Raw genomic sequence first — 12,807 nt, 5'->3', positions numbered from 1 at the left:
TAAACACCACAGATGTGAAAACACCCTTAATAAAATGCTGCTCTTGGGTTTGTTGCAGTTGCTCTGAGTATTGCACAGTCTGGCCTCTGGGTGAATTTGCTGGGACGTCCACTCTTCACGCTGATAATTACTTAATCAAGTGCACCACCTGGCTGCTGGTTACCCTTTTAATTCCTAAGGAAGCAGTTTTCTTAGTTTTGAACAGAGCTGCAAAGTCCTGTGAAAACGTTTTGTCACGTGACTCTAGTTCTAAGTTGGTGAGTTTGTTTCTCAAACTCTAAACAAAGAAAACGTGCGGCATACACCCGATAAATGGTTTAGACTGAGGTGGATCACATTCTCAACATAAACAAGTCTCTGCAGATCTGGAGTTTGTTTGGCGATAACCTCCTCCAAAGCATCTTAGTGTGGTTGTTTTGGTCTGCACCCATGTTCACAACCGAACCACACGGGCACACACAAGGCCTGAAAGCAAGACCAACATAAACAGGCTAAACACTGCATGTGTGAAAATATCCTTAGATTAATCATCTCCACCAATGAGGTTATGTAATTATTGTGGTTTGTCTTTTTTTTTTTCTTTTAATTTCCTTGTTTGCTTATTTGTAAGCAGGATTACTCCATTATGGGTGGATTTGCATTAAAACCTTTTTCACAGCTTGGCTCGACTTAGAAGTAACTCCTTTTTGGATTTTAGATCAAGGGTCTGAGTACAGGAATGTTTGCCACTGCAAGGCAGGGCAAAATTGAACATTTTGCGTCATAGCTTCATCAACAAATATCAAATTTAAAGAAGGAAAAACTAAGAAAGTATCTAAATGTTCCCACAAAATTATCACTAACTAATCATATTCCATTTGGAGTCTCAGTAAGATGTGAAGTCTCAACTGCTCGTTGCTTTATAGCATCTATTATCTGTATGTTATCAAATTCTGAGGAAAACTGAGGGAGGAAACTGGGTCAGTAAGTTTTGAAGTGGTGAATTTATTTGAATGCCTTTGACTAAATCTTCAGTTGGAATTTAATATACTAAAGTTTATATATAAAGTTTGTGTGCCTTCTTGGAGAGCCCTCAAAAGCTGACTTTACAGACTTTATTTCCTTTCTAGCAAAGCCAAAATTCAAAATGGATTATATTCCACGGCTTTGCTAACTGTAAAAGGTCTTTTCTAATCCTTGGTTAAGACAGTTTATTACAGTGTGAAAATCCAAATGCTGCAGTATGTTGAGCAATGCAATGTGACACAAAGAGGATCCAAAGTCTCACAGAGATTTACACTGACAAATCAAAGGCAAAACCACATAAAGTGTCTCAGTAGTAAGGTGTCAGGAAACCACGTGCCACAAGAACTGCTTCAGTGCATCTTCGCATCGACTCTCTTGAATGCTACTGAAGGATGAAACTCCATCCTTCCAAAAAAATTTTTCCTTCATTTGGTTTTTTTGATGATCGTGGGTGAGGTCTGTCTCAAACACTGGCCCGAAGTCTCCCAGGGGTGTTCAGTCACTTGATGATCTGGTCATTTGTCAATTTCATATTCATCAAACAATTCTGTGACCTTTGTACCCTAAAGATTGAATCCAAAAGAGATCACTCCCATCAGGGCAGAAACATATTTTATTAGAGGATACAGTCATGTGAAACTTTTCACAAGGCTCCGTGCAGGCCTGTGAAAAGCTAAGTAAGCCCATGATTCATCAGCTTGTAGAACCACCTTTAGCAGCATTATCTTGAAGTAATCATTTTCTGTATGACTATCAGTCTCTCACATCATTACAGGGGAATTTGGGCCCATTCTTCTTTACAACAGTGTTACAGTTCATTGAGGTCTGTTTCAGTCAGGTTGAGGTCTGAACTTTAACTGGGTCATTGCAACACCTCGATTCTTTTTTTTCAGCTATTCTGTTATAGATTTCCTGCTGCACTTGGGATCATTGTCCCGTCTCGTGACCCAGTTTGGGCCAAGCTTTAGCTGTCGGACACATGGCTTCACATTTCACTCTAGAATACTTTGGTATACAGAGGAGTTTACGGTTGACTCAAAGACTGCAAGGTGTCCAGGTCTTGTGGTTGCAAAACAAGGCCAAATCATCACCCCTGTACCACTGTGCTTGACAGATAGTATGAGGTGTTTGCACTGATATGCTGTGTTTGGTTTTCTCCAAATGTGTTGCTGTTTATTATGGCCAAACATCTCCCCTTTGATCTCATCTGTCCAAAGGACATTGTCCCAGGCATCTCGTGGTTTGTTCAGAGAGAGAACAAAGCCTGGCAACATGTCCAAACAAGCCATACTTGCTCAGTTTTTTTCTCATTGCACTGTCATGAAATCAAACATGCTAACTGAGGCCTGTAGAGTCTGAGATGCAGCTCTTGGGTTTGTTGCAGTTTCTCAGAGGATTGCACACTCTGGAGAAACTGACCTTTGGGTGATTTTGCTGGAACATCCATTCCTGGGAAGATTTTGACATTGTGTTAACACACACCTGCATGCTCCAGACCAGCAAACTGCCAAAACTTCTGCTTTTATAGAGATGCTCCCGCCTGCTGTTGATCAGTTAATCAAGTATATTTGATTAGCAGCACCTGGTTCCTATTGAGTCTCTTAATGCCTATGGAAGCAGAGAGGGAACATGTTCTTTTTCACATGACTGTAAATGAGTTGATTCCAAACAATTTGTACTATTTGCAGTGAACCTCTAAGTTTAGAAACTGACCCAAACCAGAACAATGTCCTCGACAGCATAATAGAACTTACACCATCATGGCCTCACAGGATTTGGGGTTTTCTTGAATTTGTCTGTAAGTGTGTAATTCTTGGAACATAATCATAAGGTGTTATTGAACAGCAACCTTGTCCACTAGCTATTCTTCACTGATCAATTTTCTTAATCACTGAGGATCTCTTGAGGTCTGGACTTCTTCCAGCTGTCAGTGAACAGGCTGAACAGGCTGCCTGCCCACCAGTTATCTTAATTGAAAACCAACATTACAGTTACACAGTTGACCTAATTACATTACATTGCGGTGAGCCGAATTAGTGAATCCATGTCAGACTAGCTCCTGGAGATTGGCTACTGCGCTGAAAAACCATAAATTCTGGACAATTTTTCCTTGTGGAAAAAGCAAAGAGAAATCGCAGCTTGTTAACCCACCAGAGAAGCTGTTACAAAGAACCATTAAGTTCATTGTCTAATTAATAGCAGTGGGCTTTGTGTGACCTCTCATCAACCCTCACCAGAGTCCATGTTCAGTCTCAGCTCTTTTGGCAAAAACACCATCCAACTCAGCCCAAAGGAAGAATACCAGACATGAGCTAAAATAGACATTTAGTCTTGTGAATAAATTGAGAAAAACGAAGCTCTCATCCAGAATACACTTGTTTCCCAAACAGAGTAGTCAGCTGGGGTTTTTGGTTTGAAACCAAACATGGAACGAATACCGCCATGCAGAATGCAGGATTAGGTCAGTGTCGTCCTGATGTTTAGATTGTAATTAATGATTTACTTTAATCACAAGAGTTGAGAGCAATTTAAAACTTTCCAGAATCTTGACTGGAATAGACTGTTTTGGACTTGTTCTGTGTCTTTGATGAGTTTACCGAGGACAACACATGTTTTCATTTACTCTTGAAGTCTGACTTGATAGAGTGTATGATAGAGTGATATCCTAAGCATATATAAGTTGCCTTTTGTTATAAGAGGTGATGTGGGGAGCACTCCTTCAGGAAAATGGGCATAAATGGAAATTATTTCTAATTAGCTGAGAAATTAAAGCTGATCCATAACAGCATGACTCAACATCATAATTCAAACCAAAATATATACCTTGCCTTCATTCTGATCGAACCTGTAACAGCTGATATTGTTTGCATGCCTTACCTAACGTCAAGAAAATCAACACGAGGGAATATGAACATTAACGGGTGGCTGTCACTACTATGAAGGATACTGTGTATCTTGGAAGGCAAGACCCATTAGCATGCATGCAACAACCCAGTCTGTCAGGTTTGTGTCTGAGAGAGTAATGGCTTTGGCCGCAGCTCTCGCCAGTAAAAAAGTACCTCTGCTTAACCTCTTCCACTTAAAATCCAAAATATATGTCCCAGAGCAGAAAAAAAGAGATGCACAATGACAGCTTTGTCAGCAGTGAGGTGTTTTGTAAGTAATGGCTCGGCGTGCGGAGCCAAGATCAATCTGCGCACAGGTGTCTGGAGAGGATGTATCACGTTAGTGATCTAACAGTGGTAATGTTGTGTCTATGAAACACTCACAGTGTGACACAGTTAATGAGTGGGGAGGTAACGAAGTTTTTTTAAACTGATTTGTTGGCGTTGTATTTTTTTAAACCATGAGTAGAAAATACAGCGAGCTGTTTATCTGCTATATTTTTCCCCCAAAGTAGTTTTTGTCACCTGCGCATTCAAAGACAAATACATCACCCATGTAAAAGTAATGATTTGTAAGCAAGATTTGTTGAGCTCAGCTGTGCAGGTGTTACTAAATATGCTTAGGCAGGACTGACTGAGAAGGATTTGGTTTGAAGAAGTGGTGAAGTGTGAAGATGGATGCTCCAAGGGTCAAGTCAGTGAGATCCTTCTATTACAAAAGTGAAAACAGGATCCTATGAAATAAATGAGATAGAACAGTTGCCTCACAGCAAGAAGGTCCTGAGTTCAAGTCCACCATCTGCCCGGGGTCTTTCTGTGTGGAGCTTGCATGTTCTCCCCCGTGTTTGCCTGGGTTCTCTCCAGGTACTTCGGCTTCCTCTCACTGTCCAAAGACATGCAGTTAGTGGGGTTAGGTTAATTGGTAACTCTAAATTGCCCGTAGCTGTGAATGTGAGTGGAAATGGTTGTCTGTCTCTATGTGTTAACCCTACGACAGACTGGCGACCTGTCCAGGGTGTACCCTGCCTCTCGCCCTAAGACAGCTGAGATAGGCTTTCACAGGTGGGTTTTAAACTTCTTCTTAAATGTATTAACAGTGTAAATCAACCAATGTTAGTTCTACAACACCTTGGAGCCACAACCTCAAAAGCACCATTTCTCAGCCTGGACTGAGGACACTTTGGTCAGTAGACCTCAAAGTCTGGCAAGTTACATAAGGATTATAAAGCTCACTGACACAGAACATTGACTATGAAGAGTACAGAGAGTCCATCTATCAATCCATTTTCTTCTACTTATCCAATTCAGGGTCACAGGGAGACTGGAGCCTGTCCCCACTGCCATAGGGCGAGAGGCAGGGTGCACCCTGGAGAGGCCATCAGTTGGTCATGGGGCTAAAACAGAGAATCAAATAACCACTCACACCTATGAGTGGTTATTTGATTTAGAATCACCAGTTAACCTAACAACACTAACTGCATGTTTTTGAACTATGTGAGAACGGTTAGTACACAGGGAGAACCCACACAAACATGGGGAAAACATGCAAACTCGTCACAGAAAAGCGCTGGTCACATGGTGGATTCAAACCCAGAACCTTTTTGCTGTGAGAGAACAGTGCTAACCACGGTGCCACCATGCTGAGTTCAGGAAGTGATCACCAAAATCTTGAACTAAGCCTTAAACTTTGTCACATGAGCTAATAAGAAGCCTTGTAGCAGCCTTCTGGACCTTTTGTAGAGTGTAGGGTGATCCTTTTCCTTTTTCACAAAAGATCAAGTTAGTGTTGGATTGGGTGACCCTGTATCCTCCCTTAGTTACACTGCAATAGGCCTAGGCTGCTGGTGGCTTCTCATGATGCACTGAACATTTCTTCTCCTTTTTCTTTTTCTATGCGTTTACACACCACTTTGCAGTTAATCATTAGTTATTATTTATCTCGGGCTCTCTTCCAAAGTGTGTCTTTTCTCCTGTCTTCCTCCCATCCTCTCTAACCAACAGGTGGATCCCCTTTCCTGAGTGTTCCTTCCAGTTTAAAGGGAGTTTTTCCTTCCCACTCTCGCAATTTGCTTGCTCAAATGAAATGGCGAGAGTGGCGAGACAGTCATTGTATGTCTATATAGATCACACCAAACTGAACTGAATTTGATCCAGGGATGGTTTGCTCAGGCAATAAAATGTTTAAAAACAGGATCGTAGAAGACAACCAACTTATTTAGGTTGAACAGCTGATCAAATGTAAACCGACCAAAGTTATCAGGGGCACAAATAAAAACTTCACTATTTAAGGAGCACAATTACATCAACCCGGAAGCCTGACATTGACTGAGGTCCTCATGAACTTTCTGAGACATCGATTAGCTCCTAAGAAACATCATCCTTGACTTCTTCACACGGTGTCATCTTTGAGTGATGCCTTTTGCATCGCGGGTTGCCGGGCACAGCATGTTTCAGTTTCCCCAGCTGTTTTTTGAGCCAGGGACGTTTTTAATATGTGGCTCTTATATTTGGTGGACTCTTGCTGTGTTTCTTTTCACCCTCTATCCTCAGGTTTTTGTGATTGCTTGGTTAAAAGAGTTGCAAGATCGTGGCACTGCAAGTGTTGAAAAGCAACAAGCTGAAAATTAAAGCCACAGAGCGCAGGTAATTATCTGGGTTTGTTGTTTGCTCTTCCTCAGTCTGTAACAAATAAGTATGCTCTGTATCCGTGCAAATGCTTGGCAGTCAATTCAATTCCTTCTGGATGGGGGTCTTTCTTGCTCCCTCTCCCTCTCTGTATCTGTCTGTATGTCTCTCGCTCTCTCTCTCCCTCTCCTTGCTGGCAGGAGCGTCTGTGCTGCTGGCAGGAGTGACCAGAATAAAAACAGCAACACCAGACATAGACGAGGAAATAAAGCAAAGTGATCCACTGAGTGTTTGCCCTCTCATAATTACGTTGAGCTTTTCCCTTTTTTCACCCTCCCCCTGCTTCTTTTTTTTTCATCACTCTTTGAGACTTCGGGGCTAGTGGTAATTAGCCAGAAGAGAATAAAACCAGCTGATCGGGAGAGGGGTGGTGCATTTTGGAGCGAGATGGCTAACAGAAACATTCTGTTGCTCTTCTGTGGACTCTTCCTCTTAGCACTGATTCAACCCTCTCTTCAAGGAGGTAAGTGCATAACCGCAGGTGAATGGAGTCATAACTATTGCTGCATCAATCAAAGGTTTAGAACAGGTGCAAAAAAGTTTTGTTCCTAAACTTAAAATCCTCAGTCATCAAAATGTCTGCTGATGCTTATTAGCCACAAGGCAGCAAGAAGTACATATAAAGGCTTTATATAATAACTAAAATTGATATTGTTTGCATCGGATGTTAAACTTGTGCAAAATAAATAGTTAATTTAAAAAGAGCTCTGCATTATTTTGCTTAGTATGCTTGGTTTGCTAATTTATTGATGACTGCTGCTCATTTGATTTTTATTAATTCCCACAATACAATCTATATAGAAAAGAGTTCTTATTTTATGTTTCATGTTCGCAAAAAGTGTGCACGTACATGCTGTCTATGACTTCACACTTCTGTCCCATGCATTTAAATATTAAGTTTTAAATGCCACATATTTATCTTAATGATTGCACTCCCCTATTGCCTCATTATTATTGTGCAATCTAAAAGTAAACCATAACAAGACGCCCCTCAAGTCTCCGAACTCGCTTCACATGCATGTGTTTTAGGGCATTTCAAACACTTGAACTGGCTCCTGTGTGCACACCTATCCATATGCGTGCTTATGTTTATATGGCTGCAGATCCAATCCAAAAAATGTAAGAGGAGGCTCCAGCTGGCTCTTCTTTCTACTCAGGAAAAAACACATACTTCTGATTCACTCCTGATGAACTCCTGCGTTGGACAGAGTGAATGTGAGAGTGACTCTAAAAGCTTTCTGCAGCTCTTGTAGCATGTGTGTACAGAACCGAGGAGCTAGTTTCAAGTGCAGTTTGTCGTTGAGACTTATCAGTTTCAGACTGAAAGGGAGAGAGTTTGCCTCCCACTATCATTCAGCTAGTGAGTTTGCTTTCTCTCCTCTGCCTGCATTGCTTTGATTGCTTCTTAGTCTGGGATTTGGCTGAGATTCTGAGTTATTCAGTCCCCAACTGGAAAACATGTCAAGCATCTGGGACTGGGTATGCTGTAGTCCATTTGTTGTTGTATTTATTTGCTTAAAAGTTACAGCTGTTTATATTCCTTATCTCCCAGTGTCCAAGTGTACTTTTAGGTGCATTATGGCTATGCTGCTAGAGTCCTAAAATAAATATTTTGTCCATGTAAAGTCTCACTTTTTCTAGCTGTCTTCATCTGATTGTAGAATTTCTTTATCCGTTCTGCCTCATGGCACATCCATCATGTCTTTTCGGTGCCAGGCGCATTTCTGTGGAGATTTTGAGATACTTTCATGAAAAATATATAGTAGGTAAAGGAGCCAGCAAATATCAATATTGGCTTAGCAGCGCAACTTTGATCTCAAGATGAGTGTTGAATCTATCCATTTCAAACATTTCTGTGGTGCTCAAACTAGTTCCATCTGTGTCTGTGCACTCTAACCTGAAAAAACCTTCTGGGCACAGTCCAAGGGTAAATTATCTGTGAGTAACACGAACCTCATTAACACCCAATCCACCCATTTAACGGTTCTGCCCAGAAAATGCCTCTTGTGCCTGACAAATTCACGCTTTGAATTATGGTGGACTGACAACCCTCTCTGAATAACTTCAGTCAACAAATGTAAATGAGAAATGGTACTGGAGGAAATATACAGTTACTATAGTTTGTTTGTTTGGATCTCCCTCATGTGATGAAAGAGGCGGACCAACTTGAAGCTTTTTAAACAATGCGTCCTATAGAACACTAGCTATGGTTTTAAGTATCTCAAGTACCTCAGTCCATATGTTGCATTCACACAGACCATAAAACAATTTAACTGGCCTGTGCCACGTTTTGAGCTTGGCTTCAAGGACAAACAAGGACAGAGTTAATGGCACAACTCTGATTGGCAGGACTTGGCTCTGAGCTCTGATAAAAAGGGGGGGAAAAGTAGTTTTCTTCCTTCAAAGTGTCCAAAGAATTCAGGAGTTTGGGATTTTTTTTTTTTTCTTTAGTGCTGCTGGAAGCCAGTTCCACTCATTTGGCATTAGTCATGATGAGCCTCGAGGAATATAATACATTAATCGGTGCCAGTCGCCTGGCTCTAGGTGAACTTAAATGCATTGCAGAGTGGACTGCCATGCAAAAGCCAAAACACCAGTGTTGACATGCAGCAGTACCTGAGAGTTACTGGTGGATACCTAAACTCGATGCACTACTTTATTGGTAGCATGTGCTGTGAACACTTCTTTGGCTTTAATCCCTCCTCTGGTGGGGCGGGTTGCCAACCACAGTATACTGGATTAATGTGACATATAGGTGCTCCCAGCGCTCAACAGCTCTACTCTGCAATTACTGAAGCAGTCTATTTGAAGTACCGTCTGAACAAGATGCAGATTTTTTGGTGGCGGGAGGGAGATTTTACCAACAAGGTTCTTCTTCTGCTTCTCTCTAGCTGGAGCCACACAAGCATTTTAATTTGTTGACGTTGAGCGGTTTGGTGTAATTTCCAGCAAGGTGACTTCATTCAGTACACATTTGGATAGAAGCTGTTTAGTTACAAGCACTGATTGGTTTGTTATTGTGAAAGAACTTTTATTCCATGTATACATGTCCCACTCTGGCGCATTTCCTGAGAAAGTGTTAGGGAATTGTACAATTCCATCCATGTTTTACATCAAAGAGGTTTTGCAAAGTCACTCTCTGCATCAAAGCACAAAGCCAGGAGCGATTACTAACATGTTGGCTTTCCTATCGCTCTTTCTTTTTTTTCCTTTTATCATAACTACTGTTAAGAAGGTTACACAAATCGGAGCAGAGGTTAGGGATGGATGAGTTGTTTTAATACGCATTATGTAATTTGAAGAATAATGCACTGCTAATATCCAGGGAACAACCTCTTAGTTCTTGCACTTCTTTTTTTTCACTACCAGTCTTGACTTTATAAACCCAGCACACAGTTTAATGGAAACCAATTCTTTCTCTGACTCACTGCTTTGCAAACCCAATGTGTTACGATTTAAATGCCTACAGATTTTGGATAGTAGTCACTTCTCACCACTGCTACAAAAACATATCAATAATTTGTTTAGCTCTTACTCTTTGTGTGTAAATGTCAGTCTGAGCATCTTCCAGTCAGATGTTTGGTCTGCAATCGAGGAGTGCCAAGTGTTCAACAAAGAGGCACATTATCTCCGATGATTCATTCCAGCCACTATGCAAGCAGCCCTCACCAGGCTGCGAGCTGGTAGGTGCAATCTTACCGGGCCAGCAATCTGAAGTGGCTCCAGTCAGGAATTTTTTCATCTTCGGCCGCCACAGCTGATGTCCAACTTCTTCTTTTAGGTTTACAACAAACACCACAACAGCACTATTTTTTTATTTAAAAAGACACAAAAGAGGATGAGCTGATGAGGAAAAAATGGAAATAAACTATAATTTTAATCAAATGCATCACATGAGGTTAATCAAAATCATCAAAGTCCTCTGCGGTGAAACAATGTATCCTGTGTTGTGATTGATTTTTTTTTTTTTTGGGGGGGGGGGGTAATCAAATGCACTTTATTAACTGATCAGCAGCAAATGTGAGCATGTCTATAAAAGCAGAAGTTTTTTCAGTTTTCTGGTCTGAAGCATTCAGGTGTGTGTGTTAACACAATGCCATCTTCCAGCATTGTGATCAGTTCCAGCAAGTTGACACCAAGGACAGCCTGTGCAATCCTCAGAGAGACTGCAACAAACCCAAGAGCAACATCTCAGACTGTACATGCCTCAGTTAGTACATTCAATGTTAAAGTTTCAGACCTGAACAGCTTAGGTTTACAGGTCTGCAAACCATAATGCATGGCGCCACGTTTGGTAAAACCCAAACACAGCTATCAGCACAAAAATCACAGTCCTGGTGGAAAGATGATGATTTCAGATTGTGTTGCAACTACTGAGCCTGGGCACCTTGCAGTCACTGAGTCGACCATGAACTCCTCTGTACAACAAAATATTCTAGAGTCAAATGTCAGGTCTGTCCGACAGCTAAAACCCGTTATTTCACTAGCTGGACCCACGTCCTGATTTTAAGTTTGACAGCATTTTAGTATGTAAAGGTGAATGCGTGGACATGAATTGAGCTGCAATTTGGGGAAAGTCTCGAAGGGGACTGGCTGCTGCTCCTGGGCCTGGCAGATCCCCATGTACTAAATAGAAGTGAAGAAGTTAAAGAATTGAAAAGGTAAGGGAGGGTGGGGCACGTAAACGAGAATGAACAGCTTGTAGAACTGGGAGAACCTATATAGATGAGAACTGGAAGGAGCATGTTTGGAGGCGTGGTCCCGCTCCTGAAATTCCGATACCTAATCTCCAATTGACCATGCAACAGGACAGTGATCCCAAGCACAAAAGAATGGAAACAAAAGTGTTGCAATGAGCCAAAGTCTATGCCTAAACATGACTGAAATGCTGCGGTGGGTCCTGTGAAAACCCTCCTTTTCATTACTTTATAGGGGATTTCTTTGCAAAGCACAACACATTTTGAGAAACAAAACTTTTTCATATCTTAAACTATATTTTATAATAATAATAATAATAATAATGGATTTGATTTATATAGCGCTTTTCAAGGCACCCAAAGCGCTTTACAATACCACTATTCATTCACTCTCACATTCACACACTGGTGGAGGCAGCTACAGTTGTAGCTACAGCTGCCCAGTTAGTTGGTACACTTCACAGTGGTGTTATGTTCAGGTGTCCCATCAGTTAACTTGGTTTTTACCAAGTCAAAAGAAATGCAGGGGACACATTTTGGAACATTGCAAACAGTGGATAATGATTTTAGTCATTTATGGTCCTTTTAACATTTCATTTGTAACTCTGTATCAACCAGTGGAACCAACAATCACATAAATCAGATTTTGGAGGGGAGTCATAACATGAACAACTTGTTCCATTAGCTTGTAGTGATTTCACATGGTTGATGGTTATCTCCAACCACGGCCCAGTTTCCTCCGTAATGCTCACGCTTGCAATCCTCACACAGGAGAGCCCACAGCAGCTGCTCCAAACCCATGTTTGGTTTCAAAGGCATGACTTTCCTAATCTTGTAATGATACCCTGTCAGCTTCCAGTAGGAAGCTACACTAGAGCCACCAGAAGGTGAACCCTGACAGGACTGAAATCTGGTCTTGTGAGTTGTTAAAATTCTGCTCACCACATGCTTATGTTTCGCTTCAATCACTGAAACAAGATGGGAAACCGTAGAAAGGGAAGTTGAAATCAGTTGGGGGTGAGACTAACATAGATTTTAACTTTGAAAATTTTCATTTTCTGAACTGCTTCTCACATTTTTCCAACATGCTTTGGAAAATAGTGCAAAAATAGTGGAATGACTGACTGATTGGCCAGCTGTCATGTGTCTGATAACAGGAGATGTAAGAGTGCCAGGAACCGCAGTGTTTGCTTCACTGCAGTGCTCCTTGGGTTGCGCTACGAGAGCTTTCCATAAAGAGAGAACCAAACCTCCTCTTCTGGGACAGCGGTTTTGGATACATGATGTGAATACAGCAAACAGCTGCTAGTTTGCCAAAACATTTTGAAATTTTATCTAAAGCGATAGAAATACAGGCGCAGAATCGTGTAAATGTGATGTAAACACTGTCCAGATCTGCCAATACTTCACAAACTATGCACTGTGAACACACTGGTAATGGCTCTGTAAGCCTTTTACAAAGGGAATGCCTTCATTAACTGTTTACGAGGTCACGTGTGTGTGTGTGTGTGTGTGTGTGTGTGTGTGTGTGTGTG

At 41.3% G+C, this 12,807-nt stretch overlaps 1 protein-coding gene across 2 annotated transcripts in view; it reads left to right on the top strand.

The window, feature by feature from the left end:
• Positions 1-6,729: 6,729 nt before the first annotated feature.
• Positions 6,730-12,807, top strand: part of elna (elastin a) — a 52,940-nt gene continuing 46,862 nt past the window's right edge. For both annotated transcript variants that reach the window (XM_005720810.2, XM_013911148.1), the window contains exon 1: positions 6,730-7,038. In XM_005720810.2, coding sequence (XP_005720867.1) covers positions 6,963-7,038 — 76 coding nt within the window. In that variant the 5' untranslated portion in view covers positions 6,730-6,962. The remainder of the gene's footprint in view (positions 7,039-12,807) is intronic.

This window comes from Pundamilia nyererei, unplaced genomic scaffold (assembly GCF_000239375.1).
Source record: "Pundamilia nyererei isolate P.nyererei 1_Seehausen unplaced genomic scaffold, PunNye1.0 scaffold00003, whole genome shotgun sequence".
NCBI lineage: Eukaryota > Metazoa > Chordata > Actinopteri > Cichliformes > Cichlidae > Pundamilia > Pundamilia nyererei.
The sequence above is the reverse complement of the archived record's forward strand: the minus strand, read 5'-3'. Positions and strand labels throughout refer to the sequence as shown.